A 24,211-nucleotide genomic window follows, 5' to 3' on the forward strand; every position below is an offset into this window, starting at 1 on the left:
TGGCAATTATGTCCAATTCGATTTATTTGCTTCCCACTTCTGGTTAAAACTCCCTTTAAGATGGAAGCCCTTCCTCCTGAGTTTGCAGGGTTGTTTATGGCCTGAGAAATCTTTAGAGAGAACTTGTTACGTCATTCCCAAAGTGATAAGCAGTGGCTGGAGGGTCAGGTGGCAGTGCACCAAAGATTTTAGATGCAACTTCATCAGTATGGGTAAGACATCTTTTTGCATTAATCCATTTAGAGATGGATGCTCTAGAGCCTCTGACTTTATCTTCTCAAAGCCTTTGTGAAGCCAGGTGCTAGGGGTACATGCATAAAATCCTAGCTACTCAGAGGGCTGGGAAGGTGGCTCAGTGGTAGAGTGTTTGCCTTGCATGCATGAGGCCCTGGGTTCGATTCCTCAGCATCACATAAGCAGGAAAAGCCAAAAGTGGCACTGTGGCTCAAGTCGTAGAGTGCTAGTCTTGAGCTGAAGAGCTGAGGGACAGTGCCCAGGCCTAGAGTTCAGGCCCCATGACCAAAAAAAAAAAAAAATCCTAGCTACTCAGGAGGCATTAATCTTAGGATTGAGGTTTGAAGCCATCCTGTTAGATGCTAAGGCACTGTTAGTAAAATCTACAGGCCAAAAAGATATCAGTTAATGAGGATCCTAGTGATACAGGATGCTGAGATCTAAGAATCAAGGTTCAAAACCAGCCCAGGCAAGAAAGTCCATGAGACTCTTCATCTCCAATTAACCACCCAAAGCCAGAAGTGGAACTGTGGTTCAAGTGGTAGAACATCAGCCTCAAGCAAAAAGCGCTAAGAGACAGTGATCAGCTCCATTGTCAGCACAAACAAACAATAACAAAAGAATAAATCTAAGTATTGTTCCACATACAAAGAAGTCATGGGAACATTTGGCTTGATGGACATTGCACCAAAGTCTGCTCTCAGGATATAAAATCTATATTAGCAGCTCTTACATTGTTTTTTCAAAATTAATGCTATTGGGCTTGAATATGGCTTAGAGGTAGACTGCTTGCCTAGCATGCATGAAGCTCTGTGTTTGATTCCACAGTACCACATACACAGAAAAATCAGAAGTGGTATGTCGCGACCACCTCGACCCGCAAGGATGACGTGACAACAGGTCCTTCTTTCAGACAGTTTATTCAGGACCTTGTTTACAGCTTCTTTTCTCCTACTTCTCTCCTGCCCGCTTCTTCCTTCTTCTTCCTGCTTCTCCTTGTTTCTTCCTGCTTCTCCTTGTTTCTCTCCCCATCCGCCCCTGCGCTCCGGTTATAAGCCTCCTGGATGGCCAATCCTGAAGCGCCACGTGGCATATACCGATAGGGCTGCAAACACGGAAGCAAACTAGGAGCCAAGTCATAGCCATATAAGGAGTTGTTTTTACAGAGAGCACTCGTCAGGGGGAAGACGGAAGGCGGGAGTCCGCACCACGCGGCCCTGCCATTTTAGCTACAATGTTGCTTTTGCAGCCGTCTTTGGTCGCGGCTCCCGCAGCTCTCCACAGTGGTACTGCGGCTCAAGTGGTAGCTAGCCTTGAGCAAAAGAATCTCAGGAACAGTGCCCAGGTGCTGAATTCAAGCCCCAGGACTGGCAGATAGATAGATACATAGATACATAGATTTCTTATGTACAATCAAAGATTTAAGGATATCTTTTATTTCCTTCCTTCCTTCCTTTCTTTTCTTTGCTTTCTTTCTCAATTGTGGAGCTTCAACTCAGTGCCTGGGCACTATCCTGGCCTCTTTGTGCTCAAGGCTGGCACTCTACCACTTGAACCACAGCACCACTTCTGACTTTTGAGTGATTACTTGGAGAAAAGAGTCTCAGTCTCAAGGGGACTTTTCTGGCTTTGAATTGTGATCTTCGGATCTCAGCCTCCTGTGCACATTTTCTCTTTTTTTTTTTTATTGGTCGTGAGGCTTGAACTCTGGGCCTGGGCGCTGTCCCTCAGTTCTTCAGCTCAAGTCGAGCACTTTACCACTTGAGCCACTGCTCGACTTCCAATTTTCTGATGGTTTATTGGAGATAAGAGTCTCACAACACTGTGTGCCGGTGGCTCATGCCTGTAATCCTGGCTATTCAGGAGGCTGAGATCTAAGGATCACAGTTCAAAGCCAGCCCGGGCAAGAAAGTCCGTGAGACTCTTATTTCCAATAAACCACTAGAAAACTGGAAGTAGCACTGTGGCTCAAGCAGTAGAACGCTCGCCTTGAGCTGAAGGATAGCGCCCAAGCCCAGAGTTCAAGCCTCAGGACTGACAAAAAAAAAAGTATTGTGAACTTTTCCTGCTTGAGCTGGCTCTGAACTGTGATCCTCAGATCTCAGCCACCTGAGTAGCTAGGATTATAGGTGTGAGCAACCTGCACCCAGCTTCCTATTTTGAGGATACATAAGAAAAAAAAAAGAGGGGGCGGCTGGGAAGGGATGTGAAGGGTAAACAAAGGAGGAGGCTGCAGTGTACGCATTATCCTGCCCATGTTATTGTAACCCCTCTGTACAGTACGTTCACAAAAAAAAGAAAAGAAAAAAAAAGAATGCAAACAAAATTATCCACAAAACCATTGACTAGAGAGTCACAGTAATATTTTAACATTAAATCTCTCCAAGTTTCTTAGCACAATTTTTTAATCCTAGCTACCCAGGAGGCTGAGGTAAAAGGATCACAGTTTGAAGCCATCTAGGGAAGAAGGTTCTTTAGACCCTTATCTCCAATATAAATCCTGAAGTGGAGCTGTAGCTCAAGTGGCAGAGTGCTAGTCTTGAGCAAAAAAGCTCAGAGAGTATGTAGACCCTTAGTTCAAGCCCCAGGGCCAACATATACATACACATAAATTATATTTAAAATTGTAATTATTGGGCTGGGAAGGTGGTTCAGGAGTAAAGTGCTTGCCTTGCATGCATGAGGCCCTCGGTTCAATTCCTCAGCACCACATAAGCAGAAAAAACCAGAAGTGGCCCTGTGGCTCAAGTGGTAGAGTGCTAGCCTTGAGCTGAAGAGCTGAGGGACAGTGCCCAGGTCCAGAGTTCAAGTCCCACGACCAACAACAACAATAACAAAAAAGGTACTTATTTATTCTCAAACAACTTTATGTGTCATCATTTTTATCAGAAAAAAGCAAAGGACTTTTAAGTGGGCAAAGTGATCACTGAATCTTCTGTTTTTGGGGTGCTAGCCATTATCTAGTAGCACCCTGCTCAGTAAGGACCCCCAGCTCACAGCTTATCACACTGACCACTGGAAATATGACTGCTCTGAATCTCAAAACACAGTTATAAGATTTCAAGATATAGCTGAGGCGTGGGGGGAGGGGAAGATATCCAGGTGCTGATGGCTCATGCCTGTAATCCTAGCTACTTGGTAGGCTGAGATTTAAGGATTACCATTTGAAGCCATCCTGGGCAGGAAAGTCCATGATGCTGTTATCTCCAATTAATTATATATAGAAAAAATAAACAAAAATCCAAACAAACCTGGAAGTCAGGTGGACACCGGTGGCTCATGCTGTAATCCTAGCTCCTCAGGCAGCTGAGATCTGAGAATCTGGGTTTGAAGCCAGCCAGGGCAAAAAAGTCCTTGAGCCTCTCTCTGTGCTCAAGGCTAGCACTGTACCACTTGAACCACAGTGCCTCTTCTGTCTTTTTCTGTTTATGTTGTACTAAGGAATAGAACCCAGGGCTTCATGCATGCTAAGCAAGCACTCTACCACTAAGCTACCTTCCTAGCCCCCATGAGACTCTTATCTCCAATGACTCACAGAAAAAGCTGTAAGTGGCACTGTGGCTCAAGTGGTAGAATGCTAGCCTTGAACACAGAAGCTCAGGAACAGAGCCCAGGTCCTGAGTTCAATCCACAGGACCACCTTAAAAAAAAGTAAAAGAGAATACAGATATAAAATAAATCATTTTTATATTGGTTCTATGTTGAAATAATAGTATTTTGGATATAGTGGGCCAAATAAAAATGTCTTGGTATCATTAGTATATTGTTATGCCAGGATGCCTCTTACTAAAGTGTATTTCTATGCACATGAGTGAGAGCGCATGTATGTACATGTATGTGTATGTAGGCACTGGACCCAAACCAGCTGGTATACTAACTCCCCTCCAGCTATCATTATGGATTCAGGTGCCACTGGAACCATAATGATGGCTCCTGCAGACCCACCCTAACTGTACTAAAGTAAAATCGTTTTTATTATGTCATTTTTTTAAGTTTTTCATTTTGTTGGTACTGGGATTTGAACTCTGGGCTTTGTACTTGCTCTGCAAGTACTCTGTGACCCGAGCCATGCCCAAGTCCCCTTATATTTTAATTACTTTTCAGATAGGGTCTTGTGTTTTTGTCTGGAGCTGGCCTTAAACCATTATCCTTCTATCCCTGCCTCCCCAAGTAGCTGGGATTACAGGCAAATACCACCACATCCAGCTATTACATCCTTTTGTGCTACAAGGATCTCAAATCCACTGAGAGAACAGAGACTGGAGTATAAAATGGACAAAAGAAACAGCCAGATGCCAGTGGCTCAAGCCTGTAATTCTAGCTACTCAGGAGGCTAAGATCTGAGGATCATGGTTCAAAGCCAGCCAGGGCAAGGAAAGTCCATGAGACTCTTATCTCCAATAAACCACTAGAAAACCGGAAGTGGTGCTGTGGCTCAAGCGGTAGAGAGCTCTCCTTGAGCTAAAGAGCTGAGAGATAGTGCCCAGGGCCAGAGTTCAAGCCCCACAACCAACCAAAAAAAAAAAAGAAAGAAAAAAAGAGAAACAGTCGAGAAGAAAACCTCTGTAAGGCTCTACCCAAGGGGGGAATCCTAGCCTGGCCTCCTGCCCAGGGTCACAGTAGTAAGTAATGAAATCAGAGAAGCCCCTGTTCGTCCTTATTTGTGATAACTCCTAATTCTTCATCACATAGGAAACACCATCTTGTGGAACATTATTCTCTATAAGAGAATATAGGTTTAAGCAGGATGGGTAGATAAGGGGATTGAGAAATTTATAAGTTAGGGGCTGGGAAGGTGGCTCAGTGGTAGAGTGCTTGCCTTGCATGCATGAGGTCCTGGGTTTGTTTCTTCAGCACCACACAAGCAGGAAAAAGCTGGAAGTGGTGTTATGGCTCAGGTGGTAGAGCACTACCTTGAGCTGAAGAGCTCAGGGACAGCACCCAGGCCCAGACTGGCATATATATATATATATATATATATATATTAAGCCAGATTCAGTAAATATTTTTCCATTACTCCCACCTCTCATTTTCATTCATTCATTCATTTAGTGCCCATACTAGGACTTGAACTCAGGGCCTCTTGCTCTTGCTTGGAATTTCTGGCTCAAAGCTGGGAGCTCTACCCTTTGAACCATATCTCTACTTCCAACCCTCTCTTGTTTTAGATATTCAGTGAATTACAATCTCCTTGAAGGAGTAAGAGAATGCCTTAAGTTTTACAACCACTGTCTCCATGTTTTAACTATAAAGATTCATCCTAGACCCCTTGCTCTGTTTTGGGTGACAGATCCATGCTAAGCCCCTTGTCTCCATGCTTGTGAATTTAGCAAAATGACAAAACCATTAGGAGGTAACCTGATGGCTCTTTCTTTCTGTCTGTCTTCCTTTCTTCCTTCCTTCTTTCTTTCTTTTCTTTCTCTCTCTCTTTTGTTGTTGTTGTTGTTATTGTTGTTCATGGCTCTTGAACTCTAGGTCTGGGCACTGTCCCTGAGCTCTTCAGTTCAAGGCAAGCACTCTACCACCTGAGTCACAGTGCCACTTCGGATTTCTGGTGGTTAATTAGAGATAAGAGTCTCATGGATTTACCTGCCCGGGATGGCTTTGAACTGTGATCCTCAAATCTCAGCCCCCTAAATAGCTAGGATTTTAGGTATGAGCTAACCTGACGTTTTGGTAAGGGTTCAAACTGGAACCTCTTTCCCAGCTCTAATATATAAATATGCTTGGAATGAGGGCCATCATTTTGGGCCTCTCAGCTCCCATCTCATCCTCTATGTTAGGTGGGAGGTGTCCTGTTCTCATTTTCTATCTTTTCCTACTCTATCCTACTTTGCCAAATAAATCCTTGCTAAAATCTGTTTGTGGGCTGGGAAGTTGGCTCAATGGTAGAGTGCTTGCCTCATATGCATGAGGCCCTGGGTTTGATTCCTCAGTACCACATAAGCAGAAAAAAGCCAGAAGTGGTTCTGTGGCTCAAGTGGTAGGGCACTAGCCTTGAGCTGAAGAGCTGAGGGAAAGCACCCAGGCCTAGAGTTCAGCCCCCATGACCGACAAATCAATCAATCAATCAATCTCAGTTTTTTTGGTGAACCTCCTTGACCTGTTTGTTGTTGTGAATTTTAAACTCCTATGATTCCCATGGAAAGTGGGAAGCTGAGTTGCAGATATCTCCCCACTTTTATCAGGAGTCCTCTTCCCTTCCTTTTTTTTTTCTGGTGACAAGGTGACCTGGGACAAGGGTTAGAGCCCTGGGAAGCCACACTGAATTTAAGGAGAGCTGCAGAGCCCCAGAACTTCAGCTTAGTCCTGAAGCCAGAGAGAGAGTTATGAGATGAAAAGAGAGAGCTGGGTGGGCTGAGCCCCAAAAGGCACCTGGTGGCTGGAACACCAGCTCCTCCCAAAGGAGTTCAGCCTGTGCCCAGACTGCTCCAGACTCTTCTATTCTCCCAGGACTAAGGATGTGTGGAAGATGCCAAGGCTGCTTTCCAGCCTAGGGTTTGTTGGAGTCCTGGGCTTTGGGGAACCAAGACCTTCACTCAGAGAAGTACTGACCTTGGATACAGAATTTTGGGGTTCACAGTGGGGGCATTTATGGTATGAGCTGCATGGTTCAAAGGCTAGCATCTTTCTGGTCTTGGCCATGCTTGAGACCTACATGGTCTGTGACACTGGGCTGTGGGCAGGCTGGGATGGGCAATTCCTCACCTGAGAGCAACACTCAAGCCACCTGGGCTCTGCTTTACCCAAAATGAGGCCAACCCCCCCTGCCTGCTCCCCAGGGTACCACCGAGGACACAGGCCAGAGCCTCCTGGACACCAGAAAGAATTTTGTTTTCAGCAATTATGATTGCTTTCATGGCTAGTTCATAGATGAAATGAGATTCTTTTTCACATTGGCTACCGCTACTTGGCCGGAAAATTTAGGGAAAGTTATTTTAAGGTGCTTTGATCTGCTTGGCAGTCAGGCACTGAATAAATTGAAGATGTCATGACACATTAGTCCTCCTGCTTGGGAACCAAGAGTGACTGATTTTGTTCTATAGCTCACGGCAAACTTTGGGAAGAGCTGAAAGCCTGGAGCTCCACTGAGTCTCGGCCTGGAGACTGGGCCCTTTTCTTGTCCCTGCTTCCTACTGGGCCTCCTCATGGGAGATCCTCAAATAGGGCCCAGGTTCCTGGAGACACTGATGGAAGGCTCACAGCCAATTTTGTTTGTTTTTAGTTGGTTGTAAGGCTTGAACTCTAGGCGTGGGCACTGTCCCTGAGCTCTTCAGCTCAAGGCTAGTGCTCTACCACTTGAGCCACAGTGCCACTTCTGGCTTTTTCTGTGTATGTGGTACTGAGGAATCAAACCCAGGGTCATGAATGCTAGGCAAGCACCCTTCCAAAAAGCCACATTCTCCTCTCACAGCCAATTTTGGTCCCATACTCTTTGCTGGATACCAGGGTAGCCGTTCCCAGTAGTTCTGGCACTGACTTGGTCTGCTGGCTGTGAAGTCTTGGCTCTGAGCGTGGTCAGAAGGCCTTCTCAAGTGGCACAGCCACAGAGCAGCAATTCTAACAGCAGCTCTGGTTTGTTGGGGGCCAGGAACTTTCCCACACTCACCAAGCCCCTCAAGCTTCAGCCCCAGGAAGGAGGATCTGGCATCAGCGGCTGAGGCTAAGGGAGTGCTAGTGTGGCCCAGGCTGAGCTATGGGCTAGAGTTGGCTGTCCTAGGCTGTCCTTACCAGGCTTCAGTCTTTTTGCTCTAGTGCTTTCTTACCTCATGTGGAAGTGAGGGGTTCTATGACTCCCTTCACAGAGCTGACTTCAGAAAGAGGCAAGTGGAAGCCCTCTTGAAAGGCCTCTTGAAAGATAGAATGTTCTCAATTCTTCTCACATTTAAATGCCTGCTGTCAGTTTAGGAGTCTAAAAAGCCTGCTGCTGTTCTTAACACCTGGGAATTGGGGGGAGTGAACAGTGGGGTTTGGGGTATCATCTCCCACTTCAGGTTCCACAACTCTTCATTGTACTTGACACAGAATCTTCTCAGAGGACTCAGCACAACCTCTCCTCTATACCCTGCCCCCCCAGTCAACTCCCATGAAAGAGTCTGGGCCTCCCTCCCCAGCTGACAGAGGGTGCAGGGCCTAGCACTGTTGGGTGTTTTTAAATCGCATGGATCCCTGTTGCTGCTCCCTGTCTGCTGGGGTGCTGCTACATCTCCTCAGCTTCCTCTACATATGTTCTCTGGGACAGACCCAGAACCCATTTCTTTTGTCGGTTGTGGGGCTTGAACTTGGAGTCTGGGCACTGTCCCTCAGCTCCTTCTCTCAAGGATAGTGCTCTACCACTTGGCACCACAGCACCACTTCCTGTCAAGTCCCATGTACTTTCCTGCCTGGGCTGGCTTTGAACAGTGATCCTCAGATATTAGCTTCCTAAGTGGCTAGGATTATAAGCATGAGCCACTAGCGCCCAGCTGAGGGTGCATTTCTGCTGTCATAGCTCAGTGGGCTTCTATGGGTACCACTATAGCAGTAAGACTCAGGTAGTGGGAAAGACTTACGTTCATCTGTGCTACCAAAATGAAGCACCATAGGCTGAACAGCAGGGACAACAGAAATGTTATTTCCTACCATGAGTGCTGGAGGCTGGATGTCCAAGGTCACAGTGTTGCTAGAATTGATTTCTTCTGAGGCCATTTCCCTTGCTTGTGGATGGTCATCTTCTTCCTGTGTGTCCACTGTCTTCCTTTGTGTAGCTAAATCTCCTCTCCTTCCCAGGACACCAGTGCCATTGGGTTTAGAACTCTCTCTGGAGACCTCCTTTAACCTCAATTGCTGTCAAGATCTTATCTTCAAATACAATCTGGGCTACATTCTGGGCTACTGGGCATCAGGCCTTTATCAAATGGATCCTTAGGGGGCACATGCAACTCATAAAGAGGGACAACTGGATATTTTAGAGAGTTCTCCAAAGTTGTAATCCTGCAAAGAGAGGGGTTGGGAGGCAGAGAGGGAGCCACACGAATTTAGACTATTGAGTACACAGTATTTACCTACCTTTTTTTTTGTGGCCAGTCCTGGGGCTTGAACTCAGGGCCTGGGCACTGTCTCTGAGCCTCCCGTGCTCAAGGCTCTACCACTTGAGCCACAACACCACTTCCGGCTTTTTGTTTATGTGGTACTGAGGAGTCGAACCCAGGGCTTCATGCGTGCTAAGCAAGCACTCTACCACTAAGCCCAACTCTACCTATCCTTTTTGTGGGAAGAATGGCATATGTGGTCCCTTTATCAGACAGCTGTGTCTCCCTTTAGGATCATGACTATGGCAGGGTGCTTAGACTTCCCCCAGCCATGATTCCATAGCTGCAGACAGATGATAATGATGTATGCCCTGTGAAGCCACAGCCACAGCCCTTCTGGGACCCTTGGGACTCAGCCAGGTTCAGTCTCTACATTTCCTGAGGTGTATGGTACCCTCTGTTGACTGCCCTTTGAGCTGCTTGGCTCATGGTTGATTTTTCTCATGCATCAACTACTAAGTCAAAGGAAATGTGAAAATCAGGCTTCATTTACTTTTGAGAATATTGAACCTCGTGTTTTTACTGGATCTGAGCTCTTCATGTGCTCTGTGTGTATGTGTGTGTGTGTGTGTTGGTAATGGAGCTTGGAACTTAGGGCCTCACACTATTCCTGAGCTTTTTTACGTAAGCCTGGTGTTCTACCACTTGAGCCATAGCTCCACTTCCAGTTCCTTGGTGGTTAATTGGGAATAAGCGTCTCTCAGACCTTCCTGCCCAGGCTGGCTTTGAACTGCAATCCTTAGATCTCAACCTTCTAAGTAGCTAGGATTAGAGGTGTGAGCCACTGGCCCCTCCCTTCCCTTTTATTCTCTTCATTCAACATTAACATTTCATTTATCCTATGTGTGTGTAGACATGCTGGTACTGGGTCTTGAACTTGGGGCTTTGCACTCTAGCCCCTCCCCCCCCTTTTACTGGCTAAGTGGAAATGAAGTCTTTTTTTTTTGCTGGTCATGGGGCCTGAACTCAGGGCCTGGGCACGGTCCCTCAGCTCTTTAGCTCAAGGCTAGCACTCTACCACTTGAGCCATAGCGCCACTTTCTGCTTTTTCTGCTTGTGTGGTGCTGAGGAATCAAACCCAGGGCCTCATGCATGCAAGGCAAGTGCTCTACCATCTTCCCAGTCCCTGGCAATGGAATCTTTATTTATTCTTTTTGGTACGTCATAGGGCTTGAGCTCAAGGCATGGGTGCTGTCCCTGAGAGCTTTTGCTCAGGGCTAGAGATTTACTGCTTTGAGCCACAGCTCCACTTCCTGTTTTCTGGTGGTTAATTGGAGGTAAGTGTCTCACAGATTTTCCTGTCCTAGTTGGCTTTGAACCACGATCCTTAGATTTCAGTCTCCTGAGTAGCTAGAATTACAAGTGTGAGCCACTGGTGCTGGGCTGGAAATGGAGTCTTGAAGACTTTTCTTTTGTCAGTTGTGGGGCTTGAACTCTGGGCTTAGGCGCTGTCCCTGCACTCTTCAGCTCAAGGCGAGCACTCTGCTGCTGGGGCAACAGTGTCACTTCCTGTTTTCTGGTGGTTTATTGGAGATAAGAGTCCAAGGACTTTCATGCTCGGGCAGGCTTTCAATAGTGATCCTCAGATCTCAGCCTCCTGAGTAGCTAGGATTACAGGCATGAGCCACCCGTGCCCGGCTTGAAGACTTTTCTTCCAGGGTTGGCTTCAAACCTCAAGACCCCAGGGATTAAGCCCAGCCAAGGATCCTGTGGAGATCAATGATGGACAAGCCAAGATTGAAAAAAAAAAAAATCAATGAAGTTTAAGTAGCTAAAGCCCCCATAGTATTTTAAGCATGCTAGCTGGAGCTGGAGGAAGGAAGGGTACTTGAGAAGAGAAAGCGGAATAATTTAGGCCAGTTGGATTTGGTGAGTCAGGCCAAACAGAAAGGAGTCACGCAGCACTACTGGTAGATGCTGGTGGACCAGTCTGCTTGTCTAAATCAGATGGTAGGGGACACAGATTTAAAGGTTTGAAATGACGGAGGCTGCAGGAAAGAATGCAAACAATCCTAGAAACTATTAGGAATCTACTTCTCTTGGGGCATTAATGCCCAAGATATAAACAGATCCATGGGGCTTCAAAAAATATTAGAAACATCATAGTCCAGAAAGCAACTCTGTTTATTCTATTAAAGGAGCAAAAGGGCCAATCTTGAAATTTTCAGAAGGGAATTGGTAATGTAAAAAAATCAGAAATGAATCACTAATTTTAGAACTAAAAAAGTAAAATAATTGAAATAAACAGATTTAAAAGGAAGTTAGAAGTAGCTGAAGAGAAAAATCAATGAGGAAGGAGGGTAGAGGAAAGTCAGTGAGCATAGATGGTATAAAGATGGAAAAGTAAAGAAGCAGAGGGCCCGTGAAAAGGCTTAGCAATCAGATAACTGGAGATGCAGGAGAGGAGAAAATGGGGAGGGGCAATACTTGAAAAGATAGCACTAAAGAACTAATGAAAAGATATCAGTCCATATTCAAGAAGCCTAATGGAAGCTAAGCCAAACAAAAGAAGAAATCCACACTTAGAAACATCATAGTGATGCTGCAGAATGCCAGGAACAAGGGCAAATCTTTTAAGATTAGATAAATCAGAGAAATAATATTAGTTTCAAAGGAGTAACAGTGGGACCAACATTTCAATAACAAAACCAGAGCCCAACAAATCATGGAATCAGCTTTCTCGTATGAAGAAAGAAAACTGCCAATATACAATTTTGTACAGAGTAAGAAAATCAGCATAAATTCACAAAATTGAGATGTATGAGAGGCAAAAGCAGCAACAATTTTTTTGAAAGTTAAAATGCAGTTGGACAAGTAGACACTGATTCAGACCTAAGTTAGCAGTGAGAAAAACTCAGCACCATTGCAATCTACACTGAACAATTTTCACACAGTTCAGAAACCAACACCAAATACTTGTGTAACTCAGGGGATGGGCACTGGCTAAAATACATGGCTGCTTGCAAGCTATCTAGGAAAAAACCAAATCCTTAGATGGTTCCCTCACTGATGGCCACCTTTCCCATCCCCACATTTCCTTATTCTTGGCACAACACAATGGAGGATTATGTTGTCCTGAGTGCAAAGCTAGGGATTTTGAATAGTTTTGTGCATATGCAATTTTGGATCTGGGTATCCATAGATCTCATAGAAGTAAGCTAGGTGACTATCTTTACGGCATGTGTCTAGCCTGAGAAGGCTAGCCCTTAAAAGGCTTGTTTGACCATTGTGCTAAAAAGTTCAATATCTTTAGAATTGAAGCTCTTTGGTCTCCCCCTTAAATATAAGGATTGGCAAAAACCTCAGCAGTTAGACTAGAACAATCTCTGGGTGCAGAAAACAATCTGGAGAAAAGTTAATTAATTATACAATCATATAGTACAGAACATTTTAATGACTATCCTTAAAATATTGCAGCTGGAGATATGGCTTAGTGGTAGTGTGCCTGCCCAGCAAACAGAAGGCTCTGAATTCAAACCCCAGTACTGACAAAAAAACACAAAGGAAAAAAAAACACCCCAAAACAACAGAGGGCACCAGTGGCTTATGCTTGTAATCTTAGCTACTCAGGAGGTCAAGATTGAGGATCGCAGTTGGAAGCTAGCCCAAGCAGGAAAAGTCCATGAGCCTCTTCTCTCCAATTAACTACAAAAAACACCAGTAGTGGAGCTGTGGCCCAAGTGGTAGAATACTAGCCTTGAACAAAAGCTCAGGGACAGTGCCCAGGTCCTGAGTTCAAGCCCTAGAAAACCAGCATATGTATGGGAACATGCATGCATGTACACACACACACACACACACACACACACACACACACACACACACACACACACACACACACGCACGCACGCATCCATGAAACAAGGCTGGGACATATGCTGATTCTATTGGCCCCAGACTCTTTTTAAGTTCTCTGGAACACAAGGGGTTTAAAAGCCCACCAGTCACATTCCTAGACTCCCTTGCAGTTGTTTTTGGTTGGGTTCTGCCTCTGGTAGCAGAAGCAGCAGTGGGTGATGGTGTTTCAGCTCTTTGGCCAAAACAGCATTGACAGTTGAGTGCAATGAGGGCAGGGCCAGGATTCCTGCAGAGTTGCAATGAGGATGGTTCAGCCAGCCCTCCTGATGTGGTTCTAGCCAAACTCCCATCAACGCCCCCTGTGCTTGAAATAGCTGGAGGTTTCCAGCTATTTTTGAATAAAACACTGCAACACTGTAAAATATAGAAATATTAAAAAAAAACACAAGAAAAACCTCCTGGATATTAAAAACAGAAATAAAAAAATTGAATGGAAAGGTTAAAAAACCATACTGACTGTACCAATGTTGACTGAATTAGAGAAAGGCAAAGTTCAGACAGGGAAGGTGGTATAAACCTGAAATTCTAGCACTTGGAAGACAGAAGCAGGAGAATTAGGAATTTGGATTCTTGGATATGGCAAAACTAAAAAATGGAAAAACAAAACCAAAAACCTAGAGACAAAAGCAAAAAAACAAAACGTAAACACCATTAAGTGCTCAGAATTTAGTTACCAAGAGGAGGTAACTCATGGGCATCTGGCCTGGCATTTGCATGTAACTCACATGCATTGTAGCGATTGTACTGGGAAGTTTTTTGTTTGTTTGTTTTTAAGAAAGTAACTAAAAGGTACATGTATTTAGGATTATAAAATTAAACTTCCTTTAGATTCTTGGCATAATCTGGTTCTTTCCGCAAGGCAAGTACTTAAGATAGTTAACAAAAGCTGGGAGTCAGTGGCTCAAGTCTATAATCCTAGTTACTCAGGAGGCTAAGATCTGAGGATCACAGTTCAAAGCCAGCCCACGAGGACAGGAAAGTCCATGAGACTTTTTTTTTTGGGTCAGTTGTGGGGCTTGAACTCTGGGCTTGGATGCTGTCCTTGCGCTCTTCAGCTCAAGGTGAGTGCTCTACTGCTGGAGCCACAGTGCCACTTCTGGTTTTCTAGTGGTTTATTGGAGATAGTCTCACGGACTTTACTGCCCGGGCTGGCTTTGAATAGTGATCCTCAGATCTCAACCTCCTGAGTAGCTAGGATTACCGGCATGAGCCACTAGTGCCCGGCTTTCTATGAGACTCGTATCTACAATAAACCACCAGAAAACCAGAAGTGGCGCTGTGGCTCAAGTGATAGAGCTCTGGCCTTGAGCTGAAGAGCTGAGGGGCAGCACACAGGCCCAGAGTTCAAGCCCCACCACCACCACCAAAAAATAGTTAACAAAAGCTTCATCTTTAAAGTTCTCTCTTTGGGCAAGAAAATTTAGATAATCTGGGTTGGCTAAACAAGGCACAAATTCCAACTCCAACTAAAGCCGAAGTCCATTTCCAGCATCATCTGTCTCCTTCGTGATGGTGGTGGCCATAACCAGTGAGGACACCAGCCCCACACAGCAGATACCCAAAGTGGTTAAAACAGCTTTCAGAGAAATAAGTATCCATTTGAAGAAAACTAGAGAAAGACTATGAGCTTCTTATTAATGACACTCTGAGAAGAACACTAAACATATTCATAGGATAAGCTTTATTTAAACATCTACAGAAATACAACTTGATGTCAAAATGCAAGTGTTTCCAAAGTGTTAAAATGATTATTCAATGCTAGAACTTGGCTCTTTCCTTTAGTCTGTCTCTGAATTTGGTAGTGGACATCATTGTGAAGGGTCTCTTTTCCCTGCTCATTTTCATTGTCTTCCTCTCTCTGGTCTTTGAGTGGCATGTTCCAGTTCTCTGGAAACTTCTCACATTGTTTTCATTTCCAACAGAGGGCAAGGGCATTTATCTCTACTCCATCATGGGAATCTATACCCCTCAATTCTCTTGTTCAAATTGTGGCTGTATAAACAGTGTCATGAGGAACTTCACATTACCAAAAAAAACCACTTCTTTTTTTTTTTTTGGTCGGTCGTGGGCTTGAACTCTGGGCTTGGGCACTGTCCCTGTGCTTTTCAGCTCAAGGTGAGCACTCTACCACTTGAGCCACAGCGCCACTTCCGGTTTTCTAGGAGTTTATTGGAGATAAGAATCTCACAGACTTTCCTGCCCAGGCTGGCTTTGAACTGTGATCCTCAGATCTCAGCCTCCTGAGTAGCAAGGATTATAGGTGTGAGCCACCGGCGCCCTGCTTATAATTTCTTTATGCTATAACAGTAACCTTGTTTTTAATTAAAAAATGTTTTTATTATTTCTCTACAAAGCTATAAAATATTTTAAAATACCTATAAAAACACTGAAAAAGCACTTTATAATCCTAAACTGAAAGATATACTTTGTATGATTTACAACTAAGAAATAAGATAGTATACCCTCTGCATTTAAATTTCTGTATGATTTCAAGAGGAATTTGTAAGATGGAACTGGAAAGACTTAAAAAAAAAGATTTTCAATTTCAACTCCAATTAAGTTTTGAAAAGCTACACACTTGCTGATAAGCACTAATGATAAGAAGAATCTGGAAGATTCATACCTAAGATTTGTATGCTAGGCATGTCAAAGCGCTTCCCTGTAACTGATTGAAGTATTTTTCCCTCATTTTTTCCCCTTATATTTTAAATAAAAGTAGAAATATACATATGGTAAAAAAAATGCACATAGTACAGAGAGATCTAAAGGAACAATATGCTTCTCCCATAGCAGATTTATGCCTTCAGTCATATGAGTAATTCACAAAATATTGGCTTTGGAGTCTTCTATCTGCACATATTTTTCAAGCTGTTGGAACTGTCTTGACTTGTCTTCTCTTATACCTCTGTTATAGAGGAAAGTCCTGCAGTCTTCCCCTTCATAAAGAAAGTTTAAAAGGCAACATGCACACGGCTGAGTTCACACAGCACTTCTGACACCACTGAATCTAGTCACATCTCCACAATGTCCCAGGGGATCATTCCTAAAATTCAGGAATCACGTTTACTAGCAAGGCATTTCCAGCAACAAGAAAACCTTCTCTCCAACTAACTGAGGGGATCTGATCTTTGTAAAATAGAGAGACTTGCTCTCTGTTAGACATTTGGGGACATGATAATAGAAAATCTTTAAAAATTTAAAATTGTACCTAAAGAAAAAACAAACAAACAAAAAACACTAGCCAGCAGCCAGGTGAAGGTCAAATCTTCACAGGGGAGGAAAGGGCAGGGGAGATGACACTGGAGTCTCTAGCTAAGACTACTCTAGCTGTCCCGAGAGGTTGGCGGGAGAGACTTACAGAGATGCTGTAGCACTCAGCCAAGTCCTTCCTGAATGCCGCGGATCCTTCTGGCCAGCTGCACATCCTTGGGGAAGAGAGTGACTCGGCCAGCATGTAAAGAGAGGAGATAGGCATCTTCAAAAAGGTGAACCAGAAATGCTTCTGCTGCCTGGGACAAAAAGAGAAAAACACTAACACAGAGAAGAGCAGACACCGCATTTTCTTGGAGCCATGGTAACTTTAATCTGAGGTCTCAAAGGACTGAAGGAAAGTGTTAAGGAACCAGGTTGAACTCTTGTCACCACACAGAAGCTCTTTATAAATGCTCACCTGGTGCTTTTCAGGGGCCCAGATCCAGCCACACACTCCTCAGGTAGCCCCGGAATTCTAGAATTCTAAAATGCTCTTCCACCCACTCTGTCTCCAACCTCATTGTACCTTACCTCTTGAAGGGCCAACAGGGCCTGTGCTTGCCAACTGAAGTCAAAACCTCGAGTGAATTTACTGCATATTTCTCTTGCCTGGTGGAGAATGGGGTTGGGCAGGGGGTGAGTAGAGAATAATATTCAACCGAGATGGACCCTCCAAAGGACTCCAGAAATCTTCCTGTCATCATTCCAGCCAGGCCCCGCATCTTAGGGTACGGCAGGGAGCCGGTGTCACCTCCTGTGAGCTTTGGGACTGACATCTCTCTTGGTGATGGTGGGGAACAGCAATGATGAGGAGGCAAATTCCAGGGTAGGAAAAGGGATCAAAGGGTGGAGTCATGAGGGGTTTTACTTATGCAAACAAAGGGCACCATTGCAAAGGAAATGGGAGAAACCAATTCCATAAAGAATTGCAAGGTGCTTCTGGAGAGCTCATGTTTTCAGAAGAGGAAGAGCTCCCTCTAGGTTAGAGATGTCCCTCAGCCATCTGGATCAGAGTAGGTAGGGAACCTTTCTCTGGGAGATTTAAAGAAAGAGGGGGCCTGGAGCCGGTGGCTCATGCCTGTGATCCTAGCTACTCTGCAGATCTGAGGATTGTAGTTTAGAGCCAGCCGAGGCAGGAAAGTCCATGAGACTCTTATCTCCAATTAACCACCAAAAACCAGAAGTGGCACTGTGGCTCAAGTGGTAGAGTGTTCACCCTGAGCTGAAATGCTGAGGGACAGGGCCCAGACCCAGAGTCCAAGACTCACGACCAGCAAAAAAAACAAAAAACAAAACAAAGGAGGGAAGCATGGGTGACAGAAAATTCTCTGGAGCTTACCAGGCGAGCAAAGGGTGCCTTCCTTAACAAGAGGTGTGTGCTCTTCTGCAGCTTCCGGACCTCTTTAAGCCAGCCGTATCTCCGCCGGAGGGTAGTGCCTGAGCACAAGAGAATTGGCTCATGAAGAGACAGTGCAGTGTATAGGTGGTGCCTTGCAGCTTGGGTCAGATGAAGATAGCTAGACACTCAAGTCATTAGACTTGACTTGTAATGGCTTTTCCATTATTTCCATTGGCTGGCACTCAATCACTTGGAGCCACATCTCCAGTTCTGGATATTTTTCTGGTTCACTTGAGATGGTCCAATCCAATCAGATCTCAGTCTCCTGAGTAGCTAGGATTACAGGTATGAGCCACTGGCACCCAGCAAGAGCAAGGAATTTTCTCTGCTGTATTCATTGTTATTTGTAGGAACTAGAAAATGATAGATAAGATCTAAAGAAATATTTGTTCAATGAACGGATGAGCCTTTGAGGTTTGAGTGTTAACTCATCAATGCGGGGCTGGGAAGGTGGCTCAGTGGTAGAGCGCTTGCCTTGCATGCATGAGATCCTGGGTTCGATTCCTCAGCACCACATAAGCAAAAAGAAAAAAGCCAGAAGTGGTACTGTGGCTCAAGTGGTAGAGTGCTAGCCTTGAGCAGAAGAGCTGAGAGGCAGCGCCCAAGCCCAGAGTTCAGGCCCCATAACCGGACCCAAAAACAAACAAACAAACAAACTCATCAATGAATCCTTTCCCCACACACCTCCCTACTGACAAGTTGCACCCCTCCGCTGGGCCCCATAGTACTGGTCTATCTCTTATCTTTCTCATTTATACTGCAAACTCGTTATCTAGCACAATCCCCTTGTCTTGATCATTCTAGGGTGCAGAGAAGTAAAGCAAGTTTGATACAGTTCACCCAGACCAAGGTGGGACATTGCAAGTAGAATAACTCAGTGCTAGTGCTATGAGATTACAATTTTTGGTTCAAATTCTAGTTTCAACAGCAAAAGAAAAAACAAAATCCTTAAAAATAGAAAATATCTAGAAGTAAAAAGTAAGGCCAGGTGCTAGAGGTTCATGCCTGTAATCTTTGCTACTCAAGAGGCTAAAATCTGAGGATTGAGGGTCTAAGCTAGTCTGGGCAGAAAATCTGAGATTTTTTTTTTTTTTTTTTTTGCAGGTCATGGAGCTTGAACTCAGGGTCTGGGTGTTGTCTCTGAGCTCTTCAGCTCAACTTGAGCCACAGAGCTCTTTCATGCCTGGGCTGACTTGAACAGCGATCCTTGTATCTCAGCCTCCTGCTGTAGTTAGGATTACAGGCGTGAGCCACCAGCACCTGGTCTGAGGCTCTTATCCCCAGTTTACTAGCAAAAAGCTGTGTGGCTCAAATGGTAGGGCGCTGCCTTGAGCAGGAAAAAAAAAAATCTCTGCTAAATTGAACACAAGACTCAAAAAGAGAAAAACCCCATACAACGATTGAAGAATAAAATGAGCTATAGCAAGGCTATTCAAAGGTCAGCCACGAGAACAGAATTCTCACTGAGCAGCAGAAGAAAAGCCAAGAGCTTCGGGGAAAGGGAGGCAACCCAGAAATGGCTGGGGCTGGGCAGCTGGCAGTACAGACTTTATCCTGGATGATGTGAGCCAAAGATACATGGAAGTATCCAGAGGACTGGTGGCATTTAAGAGAGGAGGCAGTACTGACTTAGGAGATAAGCTATGGGTATGGGCTGCAATCTCCCTTCCCATAACCAGTTGTCAACCCCAGTCTCTGGAGGCTACAGCGCCACTTCTGGTTTTCTGGTGGTTTATTGGAGATAAGAGTCTCACAGAGCCTGGGCTGGCTTTGAACCGTGATCCTCAGATCTCAGCCTCCTGAGTAGCTTGGGTTATAGGCGTGAGTCACTGGTGCCCGGCTGGTTTTTTCTTGCCTTTCCTAGGGTATTATCTATGTTTCAGTCTATGTCCCTTCCTTCTGTTAATTCAAATTCCTTTGGTCCAGGTTATTTTGATTCTTGAATTTGGTTCCTTTCTTTTGTGGTATTGGTCTTGTTTCTGGTAATTAATTGTACTCATTTTTACATTTTCTGTGACTGCTTATCAAGGGTGGTCTCCACACCACACGCACACAGTCATTCCAGGCTTAGTGGCTGGTTAGGAGGCTCCAACTCTGTGTGTGGGAATGGGTGTATGAAAGAGGTTTGTGAGGAAGAGATGTCAATGGCACATTAAGTATGCAATCTGGAAACAGGATTGTATAAATCTGCATTTGGTTGATATTGAGTTATGGAAAAGGAACTTAGTTCTGGCTCCAACAGTGGTGTTCAAGGTTATAACATTTACTGAAATGGGGAGTAGAGATAAAGAAGTTGGAGGAAAGCAATCAGAAGTTCAGTTTGGGAAGTGCTGGTCTGACAAACCCAAGAGATTCATATACACAGTCAACTGGCAGAGGAGAGGTCTGGGTACATACAGAAAATATTGAGCTGTCAATGTGAGTGGTATTTAAGACACAAGGATGGAAAAGATCCCTTCAAAGGGGGTAGAAGGGACAAGAACACCAAGGAAGTTCAACATCATTGAGCAGGAGAGATGACACAGTAGTCAAAACCATCAAGCAGGAACTGCCCAGATACATCATACCAGGAAAGCCAAGAGCAAAGCACTGTTCCACACAGAGAAAGTGGCTCATGGTGTCACATGCTTCTCAGAGGCAGAGAAGAATAAGACTACAATCCCATTTATTGGATTTGACAACGTAAAATTTGCTGACAGGAGTAGTTCAAATAAGGGTAGTGACTGCAAGAGTAGGACTGGAATGGATGGGCAACTGGAAGTGAGGAATAGACAGTATGTGTAGACTTAACAATTCTGGCTGGGTGTAGTGGCCTTCTGTGAACCCAGCTACTCAGGAGGCTAAGGAAGGAAGATAGAGTTTGGAGCTACCCAGATGAAGCCTATTCACTTAAAATAGGATTTAGGTGACAATGGAAGCCGTCACATTGATCAAGAAGTATTGTATTCATGACCTGAGTTAAGTTGTAATCTCTTTGTATAACTACTTAATAATAACAATAATAAAGAGGAGTCAAGAAAGTAGGGAGATGGCCATGTGGAGTCAAGGAAACACACCTGCTTTTCATTTTGTTGTTGTGGGGCTTGAACTCAAAGCTTGGGCACAGTCTCTGAGTTTGTGCTCAAGATTAGTGATCAACCACGTTGAGCCACAGCTCCACTTATGGTTTTGTGATGGTTAACTGGAGAAAAGAATCTTACAGACTTTCCAGTGTGGGCTGGCTTCGAATCATGATCCTCAGATCTCACTCTCCTAAACTGCTAGGATTACAGGAATGAGAAACCAGTATCTGGCTTTTTTATTTTTTGCTTGTAAATACTGGAGCACATTTGCTCTACTTTGGGTTTTTTGCTAACTGCAGCAGAAAGGGGAAAGAAGCATATGACTCAGCCCACATTAAAGAGAATGTGGGGGCTGGGAAAGTGGCTCAGTGGTAGAGAGCTTGCCTTGCATGCAAGAAGCCCTGGGTTCGATTCCTCAGTACCACATAAGCAAAAATAAAAATGCCGGAAGTGGCACTGTGGCTCAAGTGGTGGAGTGCTAGCCTTGAGCTGAAGAGCTGAGGGACAGCGCCCAGGCCCAGAGTTCAGGCCCCACGACCGGACCACCCCTCCACACACAAAAAAAAAAAGAGTGGCTTTTGATAGGAAAGGGGGTATCAGTGACTCAAACCTGTAATCTTAGCTACCGAGGAGGCTGTGATCTGAGGATTGAAGTTCGAAGCCAGCCTAGACAGGAAAGTCTGTGAGATTCTGATCTCCAATTAACCACCAAAAGGCCAGGGTGGAGGTATTGCTCAAGTGGTAGAGTGCCAACTTTGAGCAAAAAAGCTAGGGACAGGACCCAGGCCCTAAGTTCAAGTCTCAGGACCATCATAAATAAATGCTAATAAGCCAAGTGCAGTTCAGGCACCTGCCACCTCCAGTCTCCATTCAGAGATTCAGTTTCTGCACCACAAGCTCTTCCCTCTTCCCCCGAGGACCAGAACCTCAGGAAGGCAGGATGGCCAACCCAGACACCCACTGAAGAGAACGAGCCTGGAAAGACACCTCTTAAAGAGTAGGATTGTCGTTTGAAATCATCATAAAAAGGCAGGCAATAATTAGACAATTAAATAGAAAAAAAGACACAAATAATGCTGCTTTTATCCTGCAGGTTCCAGAACCTGTCACAGGACTTCGCTCATAGGACCGGCCAGTCTGGGCCTCAGTTTCTCAATGCTGCATGATACAAAGTGGCGAGAGTGCAGCAGGTTCAACACCAGGCCGAACGACGGCCAGCCCTTCCCCTGCCGGCGCCCTGGCTCTGCAGAGCCGCAGGTTCGCGCCGCGGACACATTACCTCGGGAGGAGCTGCGCCCGGACGTGCTGCGGGTCCGGGTCGGGCTCGCGCTGCGCCTCCTCGGGGTCTCGGGCTTGCGGCGCGGGCCCATGGCGGGCCGCGAGGGTCCCGGCGTCCGATCCTAGGGACCAGAGGCCGGCGGCCGGAAGGCAGGGAGCGCGACCCCACCTCGTGCTCCGGAGAAGCGCAGGCTAGCGTTCAAACCGCCCGCGTTGACTGCTCAGTCGCCAGCGTTTTTTAAAACCCCAATGCAGAGGCTTCTAGTGGTTGACTCTGATGCCAGAGCGAAGAGCGATCGCGGGCAGGACCAATGACATAACAGACTAAGAGACAGCCGGCGGCGGTGATACGACGAGAGTCAGGAGAGGGCGTAGCCACCGCGGAATCAGCCAATGAGCACCTGAAGGCGGAAGGAAACTATCTTGGCTTGCGATTGGGAGATGGAGAGCTCCGGGGAGGGGGAGCTCCGAGGAGGGGGAGCTCCGGGGAGGGGGAGCTCCGGGGAGGGGGAGCTCCGGGGAGGGGGAGCTCCTGGGCTGGGGGCGTGGCGCACTCAGGTGGTACCCAGCCAGCCTAGTAAGCTTCAGTCTCTGAGTTCAAACCTCATAACGAAAGAAGAGGAAAAAAAATAAGGAAAGCTAAGTTATGAAGCTGTGGATGGTGCATTTCTATTGGCAAATCACGTCCCTCATTTTGTTGCCCCATCAACTCAGAAGGGGCTTTAAAGATGAGGAAACAGACCCATATAGGGCCTGGGGGAGGGGGATGTTACACTCTCGAAGACAACCCACAAATATTCTAGAATCTGTTAAGTGTTTACAGACGATTAGGGGCATGGGAACAGCCAGGATGGAGGGTTCTAAAGAGAAATCCCAGGGAGGGTAGGCATTAGCGAAACTTGTGGATTATGCTGTCAAGTATGGTTTACGAAATTGCCCCGAGGGCTGGGAAGGTGGCTCTGTTGTAGAGTGCTTGCCCCTCACGCATGAGGCCCTGGGTTCGATTCCTCAGCACCACATAGACAGAAAAAGACAGAATAATATGGATTCAGGTCATGTCTGGGGACTGACCTGAACATTTACTAAATATTCTACTTGAATTTGTACTGTAATCAGGAAAATCCTTAATTACAAAATCAGTGATTTCAAGGAATGGATTGTGCAGGGCTGAGGGGAATGTAATATAGTACAGCTGCTAACAAAAAAAAAAAAAAATGGTTTGGATCTGAAATGTTTTCCCCAAAGCTCTAATGTTCAGAGGGGGGACGGGGGCTTCAGGAGGTGATTAGTTCTCTGTCCTGATGTTTATCCATTAAGGAATTCACACCTTGAAGGGTTTGGGGGCTGAGCTTTGTTAGAAAAGGCAAAACTCTATGATTCTTGGTCTCCAGAGGTGAGTAGCTTTTCCCTACACCTCCCAGCCAAGATGTTCTGCTCAAACAGCCTAGGTGAGCTTGAACTAAAATGTCTGAGGCAAAAAAATAAATAAAAATAAAAATTTCCACTAAATTGAGTTTATTATGGGCCCAGGGCACCTGGAGAACATCTTGGCCTGGAAATGGATGGCAAAAGATACATAGTTTCAAAAGAAATTGCAACAAGAAACAAAACATCCTGCTTCTATCCTTCCATGCTTCTCAAGTTAATTACCTTGCAGTGAGGCAATTCAGGGCATGGACCTGATTGAGAATTAATAAGCAAAAACCATTGAAGGAACTGATCAATAAATGTAACATTCCAAACACCTAATAGTGGAAAAGCCACATCCAAGTTAAGATTAGTCTGTTGTAGTACTGTGCTTCATCTGCATAGAGGCAACCAATCAGAGAACAGCCCTGTGTATAACCAACCCCCTTCCCCAGACTCAGCTGATTTAGAGAACATCAGGTGAAATGTTCTATCAAGATACTTCTGAATAAATTTTATCACACTAACACTTCCTCTGTGTGTGTACACTTTGTGAGACAAGAATCCAAGAAGACAATTGTAGGAGCAGTCACCAGTAAAACTGCAACGCTAACCGGGGTTGACTGCTATTATTCTCACTGCTAAGAGAG

The 24,211-nt window shown here is 45.2% G+C and overlaps 1 protein-coding gene across 2 annotated transcripts; it reads right to left on the reverse strand.

Annotated features, from left to right (window-relative positions):
* Positions 1-15,369: 15,369 nt before the first annotated feature.
* On the reverse strand, positions 15,370-22,338 carry Cenpa (centromere protein A). 2 transcript variants are annotated; one of them, XM_013013607.1, is made up of 5 exons: positions 22,156-22,338; positions 17,755-17,852; positions 16,947-17,024; positions 16,522-16,672; positions 15,370-16,206 (listed from the first exon to the last, which is right to left on the reverse strand). In XM_013013607.1, the coding sequence occupies exons 1-4, from the start codon at positions 22,244-22,246 to the stop codon at positions 16,538-16,540; spliced, it is 402 nt and encodes a 133-aa protein (XP_012869061.1). In that variant the 5' UTR covers positions 22,247-22,338; the 3' UTR covers positions 15,370-16,206; positions 16,522-16,537. The 2 variants fall into 2 exon arrangements, with proteins under 2 accessions (XP_012869061.1, XP_012869062.1); XM_013013608.1 differs by lacking the exon at positions 16,947-17,024.
* Positions 22,339-24,211: the final 1,873 nt, after the last annotated feature.

Source organism: Dipodomys ordii, unplaced genomic scaffold (genome assembly GCF_000151885.1).
Source record: "Dipodomys ordii isolate 6190 unplaced genomic scaffold, Dord_2.0 Scaffold20, whole genome shotgun sequence".
In the NCBI taxonomy this organism is placed as follows: domain Eukaryota; kingdom Metazoa; phylum Chordata; class Mammalia; order Rodentia; family Heteromyidae; genus Dipodomys; species Dipodomys ordii.

Coding starts and splice junctions, on each gene's coding strand:
- Cenpa (XM_013013607.1), bottom strand. CDS start 22,246: ATGGGCCCGCGCCGCAAGCCCGAGACCCCGAGGAGGCGCAGCGCGAGC. Junction 17,853..22,155: donor CGGGCGCAGCTCCTCCCGAG/GTAATGTGTCCG, acceptor TCTTGTGCTCAG/GCACTACCCTCCGGCGGAGA. Junction 16,673..16,946: donor CCCTGTTGGCCCTTCAAGAG/GTAAGGTACAAT, acceptor TTTTTGTCCCAG/GCAGCAGAAGCATTTCTGGT.